The sequence below is a fragment of the Pan troglodytes genome, chromosome 5 (assembly GCF_028858775.2).
Source record: "Pan troglodytes isolate AG18354 chromosome 5, NHGRI_mPanTro3-v2.0_pri, whole genome shotgun sequence".
Classification (NCBI taxonomy): Eukaryota; Metazoa; Chordata; class Mammalia; order Primates; family Hominidae; genus Pan; species Pan troglodytes.
Window position 1 is genome coordinate 108970921 of NC_072403.2, and position 21197 is coordinate 108992117.

At 37.0% G+C, this 21197-nt stretch overlaps 1 protein-coding gene across 14 annotated transcripts in view; it reads left to right on the plus strand.

The window, feature by feature from the left end:
- KLHL32 (kelch like family member 32) overlaps positions 1-21197 on the plus strand; it is a 244703-nt gene that overhangs the window by 134209 nt on the left and 89297 nt on the right. For all 14 annotated transcript variants that reach the window (XR_010158111.1, XM_016956028.4, XM_054686153.2 and 11 more), the window contains one exon: positions 11213-11320. Coding sequence is in view for 12 of the 14 variants with exons in the window: in XM_016956028.4 (XP_016811517.1) it covers positions 11213-11320 (108 nt within the window). In the remaining 2 variants the exon portion in view is untranslated. The remainder of the gene's footprint in view (positions 1-11212; positions 11321-21197) is intronic.

Here is a 21197-nt window from a genome sequence, read left to right on the forward strand (position 1 = left end):
TTTGTCAGTTTTGTGTCGTAAGGTACCACCCTAAAATGTAGCTGTAACTAATCTTGTGTCTGCATGACAACTAACATGACTCAAGAAAACGTCACATACTGTGATTTTAGGACTCAATTTGCATCACTTCTATGTGAAATAAAGAGGGAATAACACACCATAAATCCACACCTCCCTCTGTGGTAGGCACTTAAAATGGATTATATACTCACAAACTAGGTTTTCAATTAGAAAGGTTTCTTGTTGGTGGCAGCACATTATCAGCCACAAATGAGCTGTGATGACTGTAAATCTCAGCCTGGCCGAGGCTCTCCCAAAGACAAAATCTTGTGAACCAAGCATGAGTCTGTGCAATGCTTTCATATTTCTAAGCAGAACTTTATCCCATGCTTTGGCAGAATGTTGTGACTTGATAGAGAACATTGACATATGTTCTTTTTTTTCTAAATGTCTAGCTTTGAACTCACTTGTGTTTCTCAAATGTTTAGCTTACAGTAGATGCTCTTTCTCTTTAGTTACGATTTTACATTTTGGTATCTAAAACACCTTACATGCAGAACATTTTCTGTTACATAGAATGAATTCTTTTTGTTTATGACACTGTAGGGTGGTAGGACATCATCTGCAGATGAGTTTTGAAGATCATATTGGTTGATTCATTCATTTTCTGTATTTATTGCATGTATGCACTCCTAGGATCTGGGGGCACCACAGTGAGAAAAGGAGATATGGCACTTGCCTTCATGGAGCCTGCAGTCTATCTTTTCAAGATGTTATATGCTTAAAAATATTACTGCTGGTCTCATCACCTCTTTTGCTGCCAAGGAGACTTTGACCTTCCTCCTGGTCTCTAGCAGGTCTCTGGACATTGATTCACTAGTTCGGATAGACTAGGCAACTGGTGTTTCACTGTACCAAATGGCCAAGTTCTTCCTTATCACCAAGTGGTATCCAATGAGGCTCTTCCTAATTGTGATGTCTTTTAAATGTATTATACCCAAGACATTGACCTTGATATAATAGTTCCCCTTTTTTAATCTTTAGGTTAATTCTAGTTTTTAAAAATTATAAGCATTAAGTTTTCAACATTTTTTTTTTGAGATAGAGTCTCACTCTTTTGCCCAAGCTGGAGTGCAGTGGTGTGATCATGGCTCACTGCAGCCTCAAACTCATGGGGTCAAGTGATCCTCCTGCCTCACCGTCTTGAGTAGCTGGGACTACAGGTGCAGACCACCATGCTCAGCTAATTTTTTTTTATTGTTTGTAGAGATAGGGTCTTCCTATGTTGCCCAGCCTGGTCTCAAACTCCTGGCCTCAAGTGAACTTCCAGCCTCAGCCTCCCAAAGTGGTGGGATTATAGACATGATCCACGGTGCCTGGCAATGTTAACTTTCTAAAACAGTATGATGTGATGTCAAAGTGGAAGTTCTGTATTTATAGAAGTGGTGGTGATGATTTTTATAATGGGGTCATTCCATAAAGTAGAAGTCTAGGAGTATGTTGCAAAAGTAAAGTCCTGAAGCCAGAGATAGGGATTTAGAGTGAGACTGTCATTTGGAAACTATTTGAAATGAATGGATTTAGTCAGCAGTTGAGTGGAGGGTGCTGTTTCTCAGCTCTCGTTTCAATTGGAGTCAAAGGGAGACATGGGACAGTAAGACAATCAACCTGGATTGTAGCGACAGTTTCTACCTATTAAACATTTACTATGTGCCACATATTATGCCTAACATTAAGCATAATTGTATTTAAACCTATGACAACCCTGTGAAGTTGGTATTATTCCCATTTTACAGATAAAGAGCCTGAGGCTCAGAGAAGGTAACAAATTAGCCAAAGTTTCAAGATAAATTGCCCACATGACTAGTAGGTTATAGAACCGGATGTATCTTCCTGCATAGTTCTGAACATTAAAAATAAAGTTTTTAAAAGGGAGTTGTTTGAAATACATAAGTAATACATGTTCATTGCAATGATCCAAAAGATACTTACGTGAACAGGATAAAATTAAGTCGCTTTTTTCCCTCTACAATTGTACTCTATAATATAGCAATTATAGATGCATTTAATTGTATTGATATAAAATGATTACCAATATGGTGTTCCTTTATTGCTCATACAAACGTGCAAATATAGATATACAGTATTTAAGGAATTGTGTTTTCCTCCCAACTCTACTAACTCTCTGATGAGGATCCCTATTCTATGCCAGTGTTATCCTGATTACTTTTGAAAGACCCTAGAAATGTCGATTTTTAAAACTCCTTTGGCAGCCTATTTTGTTTTTTTAACCTTTGTTCTCAGGAAGTTTTTCCATTTCATTAACCCAGATCATTCTTCTGCAGTTTAAGCTATTTTGAGTCCTGCTGTATATACGGGATTGGTGGCAAGCAGGCGGTCAGCACATCAGGGGCAATTACAACTTGGAAGATCTGAAAAAAGAACTTGGTTGGTGTGGGGAATGTTAAAAACTTAACCACTCATGTAATAAAAAGCAGACACTGAAAACAACTGAAATTTCTTTCAGGTTCTTTCAAGAAGTTCAGAAGCAAATTCAACATTTTATAAACTTAAGGTTTTTATTTAACTGTGATCTGTTTTTTAATTTTGGAATTTCAGGTAATCTTCTGCAAATGCATAAACAAAATCTACTTAACTCTAAAGGCAATTTCCTGTTAGCTTTTTTTTTTATCTATAGCCACACTTGATTTAAAAAAACAACAACAGAAACTGGTGCTTCTCCTAACATATCAATCCTTTTAGCCAAGGAATACATAAAAGAAACTTCACTACATTTTATTGTTACCACAAAATATAAATTTTACTAAGAGCTTGCCACATGTCAGGCACTGTTCACTTTGTATGTATACTTAATAGACCCCAGTATAGTGTCAACATAACTTTTATATGTACTGGGAAACCAAAACATATGTCTGACTCACTGTATTATGATATTTGCTTTATTAAGTTGGTCTGGAATTAAACCCACCATATGCCTATACAAGTGAGATCATTCAATATTTGCCTTTCTGTGTCTAGTTTATTTCACTTAGCATAATGTCGTCCAAGTTCATCCATATTGTTGTAAATGGCAGGATTTTCTTCTTTTTTAAGGCTAAATAATGTTCATATGTGTGTGTATGTCTCACATTTTCTGTATCCATTCATCCGTTGAGGGACATTAAGATTGTTTCTGTATTGTGGCTATTGTAAATAATGCTGTAATAACCATGGGAGTGTGGCTATCACTTTAAGATACTAATTTCATTTTCTTTGCATACATACCCAGAAGTGAGATTGTTAGATCATAAGCTAGTTCTTTTTAAATTTTTTTTAGTACCCTCTCTACTGTTTCCCATAATGGCTGTACCAATTTACATTCCAACCAACAATAAACAAGGATTCCCTTTTCTCTACAACCTCACCAACACTTATCTTCTGTCTTTTTGGTAATAATTATTCTAACTGGTGTGAGGAGACCCCTCATTGTGGTTTTTACTTGCTTTTCCCTGACGATTAGCGATGTTGAGCATCTTTTTATATACCTGTTGTCCATTTGTGTGCCTTCTTTGGAAAAATGTCTATTCAGGTCCTGTGACCATTTTAAAATTCAGTTATTTATTTATTTATTTATTTTGCTATTGAATTTTGAGTTCCTTAAATATTTTGGATATTAACCCTTTATCAGATATATGGTTTGCAAATATTTTTCCCATTCTGTGGGTTGCCATTTTAATCTGTTGATTCTTTCCTTTGGTATGCATAAGGTTTTAGTTTGATGCAAGCCCACTTATTTTTGCTTTTGTTGCCAGTAGTTTGGTGTCGTATCCAAAAAATTATTGCCTAGACCAATGTCAAGGAGCTTTTCCCCTACATTTTCTTCTGTATTGTTTCAAGTCTTACATTTAAGTCATTAATACATTTAAGTTAATTTTTGCATATGATGTGAGATAAGGGTTCAATTCTATTCTTTGGCATGCAGATGTCAAGTTTTTCTTGCACCGTATATTGAAAAGCCTGTCCTTTCCCTATTGTGTGTTCTTGGCACCCTGTCGAAGATCAGTTTACCATAGATGCATGGATTTATTTCTGGGATATTCTGTTTGTTGGTCTATATATCTGTTTTTATGACAGTACTATACTGTTTTGATTACTGTAGCTTTGTAATATATTTTGAAATCAGGAAGTGTGATGCCTCCAGCATGTTCTTTTTGTTTAAGATTTCTTTGGCTATTCAGGGTCTTTTGTGGTTTCATTTGATTTTAGCATTTTTTTTTCTATTTCTATAAAGAATGCCACTTGAATTTTGATAGGGGTTGTGTTGAATGTATAGATCATTTTGGGTAGTATGAACATTTTAACACATTTTTTTCAATCCATGGACATGGATGTCTTTCCATTTTATCTGTGTCTTTGATTTCCTTCACCAATGTTTTATAATTTTCAGTTAACAAGTCTGTTACTTCTTTGATTACATGTATGCCTAAGTATTTTCTTTGTTATTGTAACAAAGATGGTTTTGTTAAATTTCTTTCTGATGGCTTTCCTGTTTGTGTACACAAATACCACTGATTTTTGTATGTTAATTTTGCACCAAAAAACTTTGTTAAACTCATTTATTAGTTCTAACATTGTTTTTTGGTTGAATCTTCAGGGTTTCCTACATATATAATCATGTTATCTGTGGAGGTAATTTCACTTTTTCCTCTCCCGTTTGGATGCTTTTTATTTCTTTTTCTTGTTTAATTGCTCTGGGTAGGACTTCCAGTACTAAGTTGAATAAAAGTGGTCTCTCATCTTCTCTTGCCGTCTTCCTTTGTTATCTGATTATTTTTGTAGTATTTGCCTTGATTCTTCTCTATTTATCTTTTGTATATCTATTATAAGTTTTTTTCTGTGTGGTTACCTCAAGGCTGGCATAAAATGTCTTGTAGTTACAATGGTCTATTTTAAGTTGATAACAACTTAACTGCACACAGAAATTCCACACTTTTACCACCTCCCCCAAACTTTGTGTTTTTTCAGTCAGAGTTTAATTCTTTTTATATTGTGTATCCATCAACAAATTTTGGTCTTTTATCTTTTAAATGTTGGGGTAAAAGTAACTTACACACCACCATTACAGTGTTACATTATTATATATTTGTCTGTATATTTACTTTTGCCAGTGAGATTTATGTTTTCTTATGCTTTCACGTTACTGTTTAGCATGTTTTTGTTTTCAATTTGAAGAACCCCCTTAGCCATTTCGTGTAAAATAGGTCTAGGAGTGACAAACTCTCTCAGTTTTTGTTTCCCTGGGAAAGACTTTCTCTTTCATTTATTTTTAAAGGACAGTTTTGCCAGATATTGTATACTTGGCAGTTTTTTTCTTTCAGTATTTTGAATGTATCATCCCACTCTCTTCTGGCCTGCAACATTTCTACTAAAAAAAAATCCACTGATGTCTTATGGAGGTGGTTCCCTTATACATGACAAGTCACTTTTCTTTTGCTTCTTTCAAAATTCTCTGTCTTTAACTTTTGAAATTTAATTATAATGTATCCTGGTGCAGATCTCTTTGTATTCAACTTATTTAGGATTCTTTGGGGTTAATCAATCTGGATGTCCACTTCCTTCCCTGATTTAGAATGTTTTTGGTAATTATTCCTTTTCAATAATCTTTCTTCTCCTTTCTATTTCTCTTCTCTTTATTAAGCTTTCATAATCTATATCGGTTTACTTGATACTGTTCCATAAAATCCATAGGCTTTCTTTACTCCTTTTTATTCTTTCTTCTTTTTTGTCCTCTGACTGGATAATTTTAAACGACCAGTATTCAAGTTTACTAATTCTTTCCTCTGCTTGATTGAGTCTGGTATTGAAGTTCTCTGTCGCATTTTTTAATTTCATTTATTGTGTTCTTCAGCTTCAGAATTTGTTTGCTTCATTTTTGTGGTTTACATTTCTCTAACTTTCCCTTTCATTTATGTATTACATAAAATTTACATTTCTCTAACTTTCCCTTTTGTTTATGTATTATTTTCCTGATATTATTGAGTTGTCTATATGTGTTCAGTGATAATTTCTTAAAACAATAATTTTGTCAGGCAATTCATAGGTCCCCATTTCTTTGGGATCATTACTGGAAATTATCATATTCCTTTAGTGGTGTTATGTTTCCCTGACATTTCATGTTCCTTGTAGCCTTGCATTGGTGTCTGAACATTTGAAGGAGCAGTTACATCTTTCAGATATTACAGACTGGCTTTGGTGGGGAAGACTTTCACCTGAGGTGTGATGATACCTGAGGTGTGATGATGGGTGGGGTGTGTGGTGGTTCTTAAATAATCACCTGAGGTGTGATGATGGGTGGGCTGTGTGGTGGTTCTGGGTCCACTGCAAGTTCTGAGGAATGTGCAGGGGCACTGGTTTTGGGGATTGTGTGACACTGTCATGGTGCATGGGGGTGCCAGGTCCTGGTGCAGGTGTAAGACAAGTGACATCACACCCAGGTGTGGGCTCATGTGAAGCCGTACCAGGTGCAGGGTGCCAGAGTGGCCCCCTCCAGCTCCAGGGGATGCAAGGCATGGGCTCCAGGCATCTCTGTCAGCTGGGGTTTGTGTTGGTAAAGACTGGGGATCTTTAGCAGCAAAGACTGTAGGAATCCTCCTGCTCTTTTCCCCTACGGGGGGATATAGTGGTCAAGGCAATTTCTGTTGGCACTAAGCTGTACTATGTGGAACATCCTCAGTTCTAAAAAATGTTCAATTTTTAAAATTTATGATAAAGTAAATTTCTGAAAGTTAAATACATTATGAATGTTAGCTTTTTAATATATCAAATATAATTGAATATATTATATGTTAAATACTCCCAATAGCTTTAAGATATTTTGAATGTTATTTTATTTTTTCAAATTGTATTTAAAATATATTTTAGAAAATTTCTTAAATGGCAAGAGAGCAATAATTTAGTGTTTCTAACAGTAAAAGGTTTAACTATAAATTAAGCTCTCAAAAATAATCCTTTTCATTATGAAAACATAAAACTCTCTAATGCAGTGAGATGGAAATGAAGATCTCTACAAGGAATAATGGGTCATCAGTTTATATTGTCCATCTTATACATAATAATTTAAAATGTATAGACTTGTGAGGATAAAAAAATACATTTGTTAAAATCCTATTAGTTCAATAGTACAAAGAATATAAAATACCTAGGAATCAATTTAACCAAAGAAGTAAAATATCTATACAAGGAAAACTATAAAACACTGATGAAAGAAGATGATGCCAAAAAAAGGGAAAGATACTCCGTATTCATGGATAGGAATAATTAATGCTGCTAAAATAACAATACTATCCAAAGTAGTTAAAAGATTCAATGCAATCCATATCAAATTTTCAATGACATTCTTCACAGAAATAGAAAAAAATCTTAAATAGAAATGGAACCACAAAAACCCCAAATAACCAAAGCCACCCTGAGCAAAAAGAACAAAGACATTACACTATCAGATATCAGAATGTACTACAAAGCTATAGTAACTAAATTAGCCTGGTACTGGCATAAAAACAGACACATAGATCAATGGAATAGAATAGGGAACCCAAATATAAGTCCACACATTTACAGACAACTCATCTTTGCAAAGGTGCCAAGAACATACAATGGGGAAAGGACAGTCTTTTTAATACACGGTGTTGGGAAAATTGCATAACTATATGCAGAAGAATGAAACTACACCCTTATCTCTCACCATACACAAAAATCAAATCCAAATGTATTAAAGACTTAAATCTAAGGCCCCAACTATGAAATAACTAGAAGACAATATTGGGGAAATGCTCCAGGACATTGGTCTGGGCAAAGGCTTTTTGGGATTAAGACCCCAAAAACACAGGCAACCAAAGCAAAAATAGACAAATGGAATTTCATCAAGCTAAAAAGCTTCTACACAGCAAAGGAAACAATCAACAAAGTGTAGAGCAAACCCACAGAATGGGGACAAATATTTGTAAACTACCATCTGACAAGGGATTGATAACCAGAATATATAAGAAACTCAAACACTTCACTAGCAAAAAAAAAAAAAAACAAAAATCCAATTTAAAAATGGGCAAAAATAGATATTTCTTAAAAGAAGATATACAAATGTCCAATAGATATATTTTTAAAAATGCTGAAGGTCACTGAGCATCAGAAGATGCAAATCAAAACTACAATGAAATACCTCACCCCAGTTAAAATGGCTTTTATCAAAAAGAGAGGCAATAACAGATTCTGGCAATGATATGGAGAAAGGGGAACCCTAGTACACTGTTGATGGGAATAAATTAGTACAGCCACTATGGAGAACGGTATGGAGGTTCCTCAAGAAACTAAAAATGTAACTAGCATATGACTCAGCAATTTTACTACTGAGTATATATTCAAAAGAAAGGAAATCAGTATATATATAGATATATATATATATACCTATATATATCTCCAAAAGAAAGGAAATCAGTATATCTGCACTCCCATGTTTATTGTAGCACTGTTCACAATAGTCAAAATTTGGAATTGGGCTGGGTGCAGTAGCTCACACCTGTAATCCCAGCACTCCAGCACTTTGGGAGGCTGAGGCAGGTGGATCACTTGAGGTCAGGAGTTCGAGACCAGCATGGCCAACATGGTGAAACCCCGCTCTACTAAAAATACAAAAATTAGCCAGGTATGGTGGCACGTGCCTGTAGCCCCAGCTACTCAGGAGGCTGAGGAAGGAGAATTGCTTGGACCCAGGAGGTGGAGGTTGCAGTGAGCTGAGATCATGCCACTGCACTCCAGCCTGGGTGGCAGAGCAAGACTCTGTCTCAAAAAAAAAAAAAAAAAAAGAAAATGGAATTAACTAAGTGCTCATTAGTGAATGAATGGACAAAGAAAATGTGGTATATGTACCCAAAGAAATATTATTTAGCCATAAAAAAATGAAATCCTGTCATTTGCAGCAATGTGGATGGAATTAGAGGTCATTATGTTAAGTGAACTAAGCCTAGCACAAAAAGACAAATATTGTTAAGTTGTCACTCATATGTGAGAGCTTAAAAAAAGTGAATCTTATGAAGACATAGAGTAGATTGGTGGTTACCCTACCCAGTAGGCTGGGAAGGGTCGTAGGGAGGGGGAGGATGATGGGAATATTGAATAATGAGTGCAAATATACAGTTTAATAGAAGAAATAAGAGCTAGTGTTAGATCAGTAGAGTGACTATAGTTTACAGTAATCTATTGTACACTTGAAAATAGCTAGAAGACAGCCGGGCGCAGTGGTTCACGCCTGTAATCCCAGCACTTTGGGAGGCTGAGGCAGGCGGATCACAAGGTCAGGAGTTCAAGACCAGCCTGGCCAATATGGTGAAACCCCATCTCTACTAAAAATACAAAAATTAGCCAGGAGTGGTGGCGGGCACCTATAGTCCCAGCTACTCGGGAAGCTGAGGTAGGAGAATCGCTTGAACCTGGGAGGCAGAGGTTGCAGTGAGCCGAGATTGCGCCACTGCACTCCAGCCTGGGTGACAGAGTGAGACTCCATCTCAAAAAACAAACAAACAAACAAAAAACAAAGAAAAGAAAATCGCTAGAAGAGAATAATTTGAATGTTTTAAGCATAAAGAAAAGACATTTTAAGGTGATAGATATCTCAAATACACTGATTTGGCAATTAAAAATTATGACTATATTAAATTATCGTATGTACCCCTGAAATATGTACATTCTTTAGGCATTGATAAAATTTAAGTAAATAAATAAAATTGCTAAAAGATGAATATTGGTACATTGGCAAAAGTTAAAAAAAAATCACATTTTTCAAATTAAAAAAATTCAGCATGAACTAAATACCACATAGCATAGTGAGGTTTTTTTGTTTTTGTTTTTTATGACTATAAAGTTAGCTAAACTGCAGAATCTCAGGGAACAGTTCCCACAAAACTTCTCTCATTATCAGTAAACAAAATTGAATTCTCTTTATATGTCTTAAGTCAAAGATTAATGGTGTACAAATTAGCATGGGGTTGTACTTTTTTTTTGCCTTTTAAAATGCATTTGTTTTAATTTGTCAAGTTTTTGTCTTTTTAATTTCAAATTTTCATTTGACATACTGATTTGCAGTAAATTGGCCATTTGGAGAATTGGTTGGGGGCAAATTCACTTGCACTGAATAGCTGAGTCGTTCTCAAATTCAAGTGGGCATGAGAGTCACCTGGAGGGCCTATTACAGCACAGATTGCTGGGCCCTGCTTGGAGTATCAGGTTCAGTAAATCTGCATTGGGGCCCTGAGAGTCTGTACTCAGACACGTTCCCAGGTGATCCTGATGTCGCTGGTCCAAGGGCTACACTTTGAGAACAACTGAAACGGAGTGTGTGATACATGGCTTTGTATCCCCACCCAAATCTCATCTTAAATTGTAATCCCCATAGTCCCTATAATCCCCACATGTCAAGGGAGAGACCAGATGGAGGGTAATTGGATCATGGGGGCGATTTCCCCCATGCTGTTCTCATGATAGTGAGTGAGTTCTCACAAGATCTGATGGTTTTATAAAGGGCTCTTCCCCTTCCCTTGGCACTTCTCCTTTCTGCTGCCTTGTGAAAAAGGTGCCTTGCTTCGCCTTCGCCTTCCACCATTATTGTAAGTTTCCTGAGGCCTCCCCAGTCATTCTGAACTGTGAGTCAATTAAACCTCTTTCCTTTATAAGTCACCTAGTCTCAGGCAGTTCTTTATAGCATATGAAAATGAACTAATACAATGGCAGATGAGAGGAACTAGCTGTTTCATTGGACTGAGGCAGAAAAAAGCAGAGAAGTCAGAAGATGAAGGCTTTTCATGTCCTATTGGGCAGGATGTTTGGCATTGCTGCATATAACTTGGTAGCAATGAGAATCCAGGACCAAGAGAAAGCGTTCGGTGGGCCTAAATACCATCACCTCAAAATGAGACTGTGTATTACATATAGAAGTACTGTATATAGTGAGGAATGCCATCCTGTGTGTGTTGTTATTGTAACTGTTCAGACATCAAAATGATTTGCAGTGGTTTGTGTGAATGACACTTTCTAGAAGCATTTCAAAAATCAAAATCAGTTATTAATTTGTAAAACTTTTTTTTCCCCTAGTCTCTCTAGAATATTGTCTTGCTCCCTTGCTGTCAAAGTATCATAACTGTCTTTCTCCCTTTCCTCACCTCAGGCAATGTTCAGTCTTTGTATGGTGGAAAGTGGAGCTGATGAGGTTAATTTGCATGGTGTGACCAGCCTTGGCTTAAAGCAGGCTCTGGAGTTTGCATACACAGGACAGGTATGGTATTAAATGTGATCTGTAAAGTTTAACATTTTAACTACACCTAACCAAAGGAGATTATCCTTGAGGTATGAGATTTAGTTATTGTTCTTGTTACTTATTTTGATGTTAAAAATAAGATTCACATCCTCTTAATTTTATGACTAAAGTTATGGAAAGGTAAGTAAAGCAATTTGATTTTTTAATATGATCCAGTGAACATAGTATTTTAAATTTAACTCAGTGCTTGCTGGTGTAATTTTTTGAATATCTTAAAGAACTATCATAAGGGAAAGAGTTTGCAAGATAATGGATTCTCATTGTTATCACTGAAGTTCGGTGACTCAATCATGGCTTTATTGCCTTAAAAACAAGACAAAAAATTTAGAGCCCCCAAAATTTATGTCCAACATCTTGGTACCATGTCTTCCACATATCTCAGAGTCAGAATTGAAGGCATTTAGATTAGTAGATTGTGATGGTTTGAAATCCTAATACGTTAATGACTAAAATTGTTATAGGATTTATAGAACATCAGAGGATATCCATTTGCATTTGAGAACTACTCAAATAAATCAATTGAAATACAGACTGGATGTTTAGCTCCCCTTTTATAAATTGTTGTTCTTTAACACCATTTCATCCAACGTGGATTTAGTATCTTCTATGCTAAAATGAAAGTGTCTTCTCTTGAGAAGCTCACATCCTAGTGAGAGAAAGACAGGCAAATACATGATTAAAATCCTCACTGGTATTGGAGTTATAACAGAAGCAGAATACAAAACAGAGTGGGAGAAGGATGCATGTGGTCAGGTGTGGCTACCAGTACACAATTTTACAGATAGGATGGTATTTGTGTCTTGAAGAATGTGTGGGAGCTCATTTTTCTACTGAATTTTATTTTTGTTTAATTTTATTCTTAATTAGCAAATAATAATTGTATATACTTATGTGATGTAAATGTGATGTTCTGATACATGTTTACAATGTGGAATGATTAAATCAGGCTAATTAACAAATTTATCACCTCACCTACCTATTTTTTTTTGTGGTGAAAACATTTAAAATGCACTCTTCTAGCAATGTTGAACTATACAATGCATTATTATTTACTATAGTTACCATTCTGTGAAGTAGATCACTACAGCTTATTCCTGCTGTCTAACTGAAACTATATACCCTTTGATCAACATCTCCCATTAGCCCATCCACCCCTGCTACAGTTTGGATGTTTGTCCTCTCCAAATCTCATGTTGAAATTTGATCCCCAGTGTTGGAGGTCGGGTCTGTAGCTGGATGTTGGGGTCATGTTGATTGATTCTTCATGAATAGACTGATGCTCTCCCTCAGGGTGTGAGTGAGTTCTCACTGTTAATTCCTGGAAAAGCTATTTATTAAAAAGAGGCTGGAACCTCCTTCCCACTCTCTTGCTTCCTCTCTTACTATGTGATCTTGGCACATGCCAGCTCCGCTTCTCCTCTGCCATGAGTGGAAACATCCTGAAACCCTCACCAGAAGCAGATGCTGGAGCCATGTTTCTTGTTTAGCCTGCAGAACCATAAGCCAAATAAACCTCTTTCTTATATAAGTTACCCAATCTCAGGTATTCCTTTATAACAACTCTAAATGGACTAAGAAAACACCCTCCCCTAGCCTTTGGTAACCGTCATTCTACTTGCTACTTCTATGAGTTCAACTTTTTTAGATTCAGCATATAAGTGAGATCATGAAGTATTTGTCTTTCTGTGCCTGGCTTATTTCACTTAACATAATGTCCTCAAAGTTCATCCATGTCATTGCAAATGACAGGATTTATCTGCTTCTTAAAGCTAAATAGCAGTATGTTGTGTATACATACCATCTTTTCTTTATTCATCTGATGATGGACAACTAGGTTGCATTCATATCTTAGTTACTGCGAATAATGCTGCAGTGAACATGGGTATGCAGATGTCTCTATAGCATACTAATTTCAGTTCCTTTGGCTATTACCCAGAAGTGGGATTGCTGGTTCATATGGTAATTTTATTTTTACTTTTTTGAAGAACCTCCATACTGTTTAACATAATGGGTGTATTAATTTATATTCCCACTAACAGTGCACAAAGGTTTTTCTCCACACCCTCATCAATACTTGTTATCGATTGTCTTTTTTTATAGTAGGGGTGAGGTGATATCTCACCATAGTTTTAATTTGCATTTCCCTGATGACTAATGATGATGAATTTTTTTTCATATATCTGTTGGCCATCTGTATGTCTTCTTTTGAGAAGTGTCTATTAGGTCCTTTGCCAACTTTTTGATTGGGTTATTTATTTTCTCATCTTCTTGTGTTGGCTCTAGCTTTGTTCTTTTTGCACAAGATTGCTTTAACTATGCGAGTTCTCAGTTGTATTTTTTTTTCTTGTCTAATTTCTCTGGCTAGAACTTCCAATACTATGTTGAATAGAAGTGGTCAAAATGGGCATACTTGTCTTGTTTCTGATCTTAAAGGAAGAGCTTTCAACTTTTCACCACTGAGTATACTGTTAACTCTGGGCTTTTCAGATATGGCCTTTATTGTATTGATATACATTCTTTCTATGCCTAACTTTTTGAGAGTTTTTATCATGATAGGATGCTGAATTTTGTCAAATGCTTTTTCTGAATCTATTCAGATGATCGTATGGTTGTTATCTGTCATTCTGTTAATATGGTATATTGCATTTATTTATTAATATTTGCATATGTTGAATCATCATTGCATCCCAGGGATAAATCTCCCTTGATCATAGTGAATGATTCTTTTAATCATTCACTGTGCTGTTGAATGTAGTTTGCTAGTATTTTCTTGAGGAGTTTTGCATCCATGTTCATCATGGATATTGGCCTGGAATTTTCTTTTCTTGTAGTGTCTTTGTCTGGCTTTGGTATCAGAATAATGCTAGTCTCATAAAATGAATTTGAAAGTATTCCTTCTTTAATTTTTTGAAAGAGTTTTAAGAAAGATTGATATTCTTTCTTCTTTAAATGTTTGGTAGAATTCTGCTGTGATGCTATAAGGTCCTAGATTTTTCTTTAATGGGAGATATTTTTTATTAATAGTATTGATATAATCTCCTTACTTGCTATTGGTCTGTTCAGATTTTTTATTACTTTTTTATTCAGTCTTGCTAGGTTGTATGTTTCTAGGACTTCATCCATTTCTTCTAGATTATCCAATTTTTTGGTGTATAATTACTCATAGTAGTCTCTTATGGTCCTTTGTATGTCTATGATATCTGTTGTAATATCTTCTCTTTCATTTCTGATTTTATTTATTTGAATCTTCTCTCTTTTTTTCTTAGTCTGGCTAAAGTTTTGTTGATTTTATCTTTTCAAAGAATGAAGTCTCACTTTCATTAATCTTTTCTATTGTCTTTGTAGTCTCTATTTTTCACTAAGTTTTCTTTAGAGGCTTATTAAAATGTATGATATCATTTATTCTCTTTTCTGGAGTTAGTAGAATTTAAGATATGTGTCTTAGAATAATTGAGGCAACTCTGGCAGCTAGAAGAAAATAGTAAGTATAAAGGAAATAAGCCATTAATCAAGTAGAAAGTATAACAGGAGAAACAAAGGTGATGGATCACAAATTCAAGATTAGCCCAGCCAAATTTCAAGACTTAGGAAATTAAGGCAGGCCATTATCATTCACAGAGTTGCCAAAATATATTCCTAGTGAAGTGAGTAAATCATGTATTTTGTGTTTTTTGGTTTACAGATGTGAAGAAAGATACCATCTCTAAATTCTGTCTTATTATTTCTCTCTTTATACTTGAATTACATGCAGTCACATCTGTATTTGCCCATCTCTAGAGTAAGATTGAAAACCCATAGCTCTTACTTCATAGGTGTGCCATGGGATGAAATAGTAATTTTTTTTTTGTAAAACTACCCAAGTAAATAATATCTGCACTCAGCTGCATTAGCAACTAAACGGTTTAAGCTTAGAGGCAATGGTCTGTAAAGCATGTTTGAAGTATTAGGAAACTCAAGAGCACAAATTCCTGGGAAGGCTGAGTTAAAATACACATGCAAATATATGTGGCTGCCTTATTGCTTGCTTGATTGCTTTGTGATTTCCTTCAGAATGGCTAAGTTGATGTGTATGTGCGTGTGTGTGTGCACGCATATGTGCATGTAATTCCTGTCACACAAAGGATCTATGAAATGTGAACTGAAGTGAAGATAGCAGAAAGGGAGCTGACTTTTTGAAGGTGAAGAAACCTACTTGGAAAGCAGGAAGATATTTGCAGAAGGGCAGCCATATCCCATTGCCCAGGAGTCATATCATATGCCTTAGGTGCTTAAATTCTACTTTTATGAGAAAAAGAAAGCCAAATGAGATGAAAATATATCTGGTATAAGTGCCTTTAAAAAGAAAGAAAGAAAAGCAAGTTCTAGGGCCAGATCTGGGGTTGCAATTATTCTGTCCAAACACCAGAGACTTATTCTGACTGTGCATCCACAGAGGCATATGACAGTCTGTGGCATACAGCAGTAATTCATCTGTTCAAATTGTGTGCTGAGAGGACAGGAAGGGGGCTGACATTTCCTGGAGCACCTTCTGAAAAAGCCAGGGGACAGCACTAGGCACTTTATGCGTGCTGTTTAAACTAATCTTTAAAACAGCTCTAAGGAATGCTGTGACCCCACTTGAAAGATGACAGGCCCAGGGAAATGCAGTGAATTGACTAAGATCATTCTCTCGTATATTTTGGCCCAATTAGTCAAACCGAGTCCTACTAATTTCAAGTCTGTTGTTCGTTTTTGATTATACTCTGTCATTAAGAAAAGATTAAGTTATGTTTGTTATACTTTGTTGAAGGAGGCAGAAAAGTGTTTGGGCATTTAGAGAGTCCACTATCTTGGTGGTTTTCTCAACTTGGAAACTGTGCCTTTTCAAGTCAGTCCATGAGGGCTTAGACTTGTTCTCCCTATGTGATCACTCTTTGCCACAGAGTAGAAGTTGATACCTCTACAGCCTTTCTTGAACAACATCCAAGAAAGTTTGGTTCTTAAACATCTTTAATTTGTAATAAATCTATTTTCCCTTTGAGACATGGACACAGCTGATGGCAAAAAGAATGAAGTTGCAGTTTACTTGAGATTGTTGAACAGCTGCTTTCTCTTACTATGGAATCGACATTAACATTAAGCAAAAAGGTTGGAGCATAGGAATGTGAGTGAAAGCATAATTCTTCAGTTTCTTAACTGTTATTTAGTATTAGGGACATTCACTGACATGTAGTCTTTAGCCATGATATGTATATAGATTTGTAAAAATTCAGGGTTAACATCGAGTGTATCTGCCTATAGCTATTTCTAACAGTTGATTATATGTTTAGTCAGTTGTAATATGCATAGTATGAAATGTACGTATTTTAAGTGTCTGAAAATTGTTGCTGTCTTGGAGAGGAATTGGAAGTATAGAGTGGGAGTGATGAATGAATGCCTCTAAGTGTAACAAGATGTGTGCGTGTTCCTCCTACACATTGCTCTAAAGTGTAGCCTTCTTAAAATTGGCCTACAGATTTCATCCAGGAAATTTTAAAGAAAAAGCAAATTTTCCTCTTAATATTAATACATATTCTGAAAATGCATGCATTTCCTATCAAGTAGCAAACAGGGCTGCATAAGCATTCACTCTGCCTTTGCACTAATGAGAAATATGTCCTTCTTCTGGGCACACTGTGTTTGGGACACTGCTTGAATAGACCTTGGGATGCAGTGCAGTCTTCGTGGGTGTCCTTGCACAGCCATGCATGGAGGCCATTATTACAGCAGAACCAGTGGTGGAGGGCATAGAGGCCAGGCTGCTCTTGCTCTGCAGGGCTTGTTTTGGGAGCAAGGTTGGAAGCAAATGGTGACATAAACTGACTCTGGGCAGATCTGCCTTAGAGAGAAAAGGACAAAGTGAATCTAAGAAAATACAAACTCCAGTTACACTGGTGGGCAAGAGGGCCCATCCTGTTACCCTGGCCTCCCTTACTCTCCTCACTTTGAAACTGTGGCCAAGTTTTTTCATGTTTCAGACCAGTCCTGAGTAGAAGAGGCATGAGGAAGAAGGAAGAGAAATACTCTGATGGAAATGTTGCCTGGGAGATGGATCCCAGTCCAAACTAGACAAGAGGTCAGCCACCCGGGAGCAGGCAGGTGTTTTTAGAAAATCAAAAAGCAAAAACCAAAAAACCCAGCCTGACAGTAAAGAGCAGAAAACATCAAGACCCTTTCATAAAAAGAAGAGCCCTGCTTGGAAAGTAGAACTTCCAGCACCAAAGGCCTTGGGATAAGCCTTTAGAAATTTGAGTACCTTAGGACCGAAATGGAAGCAAATAGGACTGCGAACCACAATAAAGTTTATTGTTTAACACTCTGGCTATGATGATGTCAAGGAATATACACTATATGCCAAGCACTGTGATAAATACCTTACATGTAGTGGAGGAAGGGTTGAAACCTAGTTAGCTTCCTCTTAATTTCTGGGGAGCTCTCCTCATTTTCTGTCCGTTGGAGACTGATGAAGAGATTCCAGAAACCCAGTGGAGAGAGAAACTCTGCACCAAATGATAGTGACGTTTATAGTCCCCTTTACAATTCTCCACTTCCAGGCACTGCTAACTCTGTCAGCTGTGAACCAATTATGTCATATCCGGGCTTCTGAAGAAGGATGCCTTGGGATCTGTGTTCCCTTGCATTTCTCTTTATTATTCAGTAACTCCAGCCCTTGGCTTCTGAAAATCACAGAAGAACCCATCTCTTGGGGGATATTCACCCTAAATACATTTCTCTGACCCAGAGAATGCTTCAATATGATCTTTACAAGGAAATATTGTATCACCATTACTGTTCTTATTTTGAAGCCTTTTGGCAATCAAGAAAACTATCATACTCTGTTAAGGGAAAAATTACTTTAAAAATATTCATTCAGTCAGAGGTCTCACCATAGTAACTTTTTTTTTTTGATTGTCATTTGGTTCCCTAATAAGTTCACATGACTTTTTTTTATATAGCCCTGATAATGCAAACACTATGCATTACATTTTGATGATCATTGAAGCTGTATTCCCCACAGCAGAATACTTTTCTCGGGAGACCTGAGCATCGGGCCAGGCAGCAGAGTGACAGGAATCTTAATTGGATCTGCTTTCTCATGGACCATCCCTTCAGGGGTAGAAGTATCCATTTATATGGAGAAAGTCTCTGTCAGATTTACTTATAAACATAACCCAATTGAGCTAAATAGTAGCACATGGAGCAAACATGGGAGAAAATTTTTAAAATGTTTCTCTCAGGAGTAGTGTTAAGACTATTCAGTGGTTTAAATATTTTAGCTTCCCAATCCTTTCTTTAGCTGGCAGTAACTACCTGGCAAGTAAAAGGCCCTGAGGCACCTCCACTGTGCCTTGCACTCTGGAGGGTACACAGTGAAATCCACATTTTAAGGAAGAATATAGCATCCCTTCCTTACCTGCTGGGGCTATATTCCAAGACCCCAGTGGATGCCTGAAACCTCAGATAAGTACCAAACCCTATATATACTATGTTTTTTTCCTATCCATACACACCTGTCATAAAATTTAGTTTATAAATTAGGCACAATAAGATTAACAACAATTACTAACAATAAAGTAGAGCAATTATAACAATACACCAGCATCACCTCTCTTGCACCTTGGGGCCATTATTAAGTAAAATAAACACAAGCACTGAGATACTGCCACAGTGGTCTGATAACCCAGAGGGCTACTAGGTTACTAACAGGCAGAGAGCATCTACAATGAGGATATGCTGAACAAAGGAATGATTCATGTCTTGGTAGGACAGAGTGGGATGGTGGGAGATTGCATCATGCCACTCAGAATGGTGCATAATTTAAAACTCATGAATCGTTTATTTCTAGAATTTTCTGTGTAATATTTTTGGACTGCAGTTTACCATGGGTAACTGAAACCGTAGAAAGCGAAACCGTCGATAACAGAGGGGGTGGGGGGACTACTTTATTTTGAATTTTGCAGAAAGTGACATTTCTCCTTACCTTCTTGTCAGACCTATGCCAGAGTCCATAACTGGAGTGTTGACATGGAAAGTTTGAGAAGTGTGAAACAAAAGAGGAAGTTTGAATTTCATCAGTTACTTTTTTGCTTTTTTAGATCTTTTGAAACTAGTTATTTGCCTTGGGGGAGATTTTCTCTTTTATCAGTGCATTATTGAAACAAACAAGCAGATTAGTCTGCTTCCTGTTTGACAGTGAAGTCATAAAATATGAACAGCTTTGTTGGTCCCAAGACCTGTCTCTTTCTCACAGAGAACAGCTGATTCACAGTCAGGTCATGTAGGAGGGCCTCCCACCTGTAGGGCAGGGCCAATTCTAAGTGACAATCTCTGCTTCACGCCAGTCTGTTCTCCTTTATTAAATTTCTCTGTGCTATCCAGTCAGAATGTGCTCAGAGTGTAGTTTGTGCTGCAAGAATTATAAAGCCATTCATTCAGCAGATTCGTGTCTAAAATGTCTCTGTGCAAAGAAGTTTAACTGTGGCCACCCTTCTAAGATCAGCTTTCCAATTCAGTATGTTTTGATTTTTGAAAAATGTATTCTTGTTTTTCCCAAATAATTTATAAATTTATGTGTTCATTTTCTTGCTGTCACTTGGCAGAAATAGAATGCGCACTCCCCCAACCCAAAATCTGATTTGGATGTTGAGACTGATAATGCCACACACCCCAACAGGATGTGAAAAGGTTTATTCCTCACATAATGAGGCTTTCTGGAGAGAGCAGGGTGACTCCTAAGCAGGTGCAAAAATGGCTTCAGAGAGCCTGGAGGTATGGCTGGCTTTAGCTTTTATTGTGGGGCAGGGGCAAGGGCTACCCGCAGGTAGGGCTTGTGTATTTTGGAGAGAGTTTTCAGGCTGTTTTAAACCTTTGCTCAGATGTAGGGCAAGCAGGAAAATAGGGAAGGGTGGGGCTTGAAAGCCATCCGGAGTGAAATAACAAAAATAGGGGCAGACTCTATTACATTCGTCTAGCATTCTACTTGAGTAATAGTCACATTTCAGGCACAGACATTTTCCTTTGGAATATTATTAAACTCAGTCACCTAATGAAAACACAATGTGGGCTGGACGCAGTGGCTCATGCTTGTAATCCCAGCACTTTGGGAGGCCGAGGTGGGCAGATCACCTGTGGTCAGGAGTTTGAGACCAGCCTGGCCAACATGGCAAAACCCCATCTCTACTAAAAATAAAAAAATTCACCAGGTGTGGCGGTGGACACCTGTAATACCAGCTACTCAGGAGGCTGAGGCAGGAGAACCACTTGAACTCCGGAAGTGGAGGCTGCAGTGAGCCAAGATCATGCCACTGCACTCCAGCCTGGGAAACAAGAGCGAAACTCCATCTCAGACAAACAAACAAACAAAAAACACATGTGTTTGAACAATATTCTTACAGCATTTATAATCTTTTCTGGCACCAATTCTGTGCTGAGGAACCCACTGTGGGCTAAGGTGCCTGAGGTCGTATGTACAGATCATGCACACTGATAACACTGTGAGGGTCTCCAGATACCTTAGATAATATAGAAGACAAGGATGAGTGTGGCCCCTTCTGTGTTTTAACCGTATCTCCCTTGTGTAAAAATCCATTCAAATGAGCTGGATTTGTTGTTCTTTCCTCCATTCTCCTTCCAACTCTCAGCACCTCCCACTCTACCCCATTGCCAGTATTGGGAATAGAAAAAGAAATATTTCCTTTTTGCTCTTGATAATGGTTTTATTGTCATAGGTGGGGCAATAAACAGTCTTTCTCTGACATTCTCCAAAGTAGAAATGGCGAGTATCCAGTAACTCCAAACAGTAGATCAACCCTCCTAG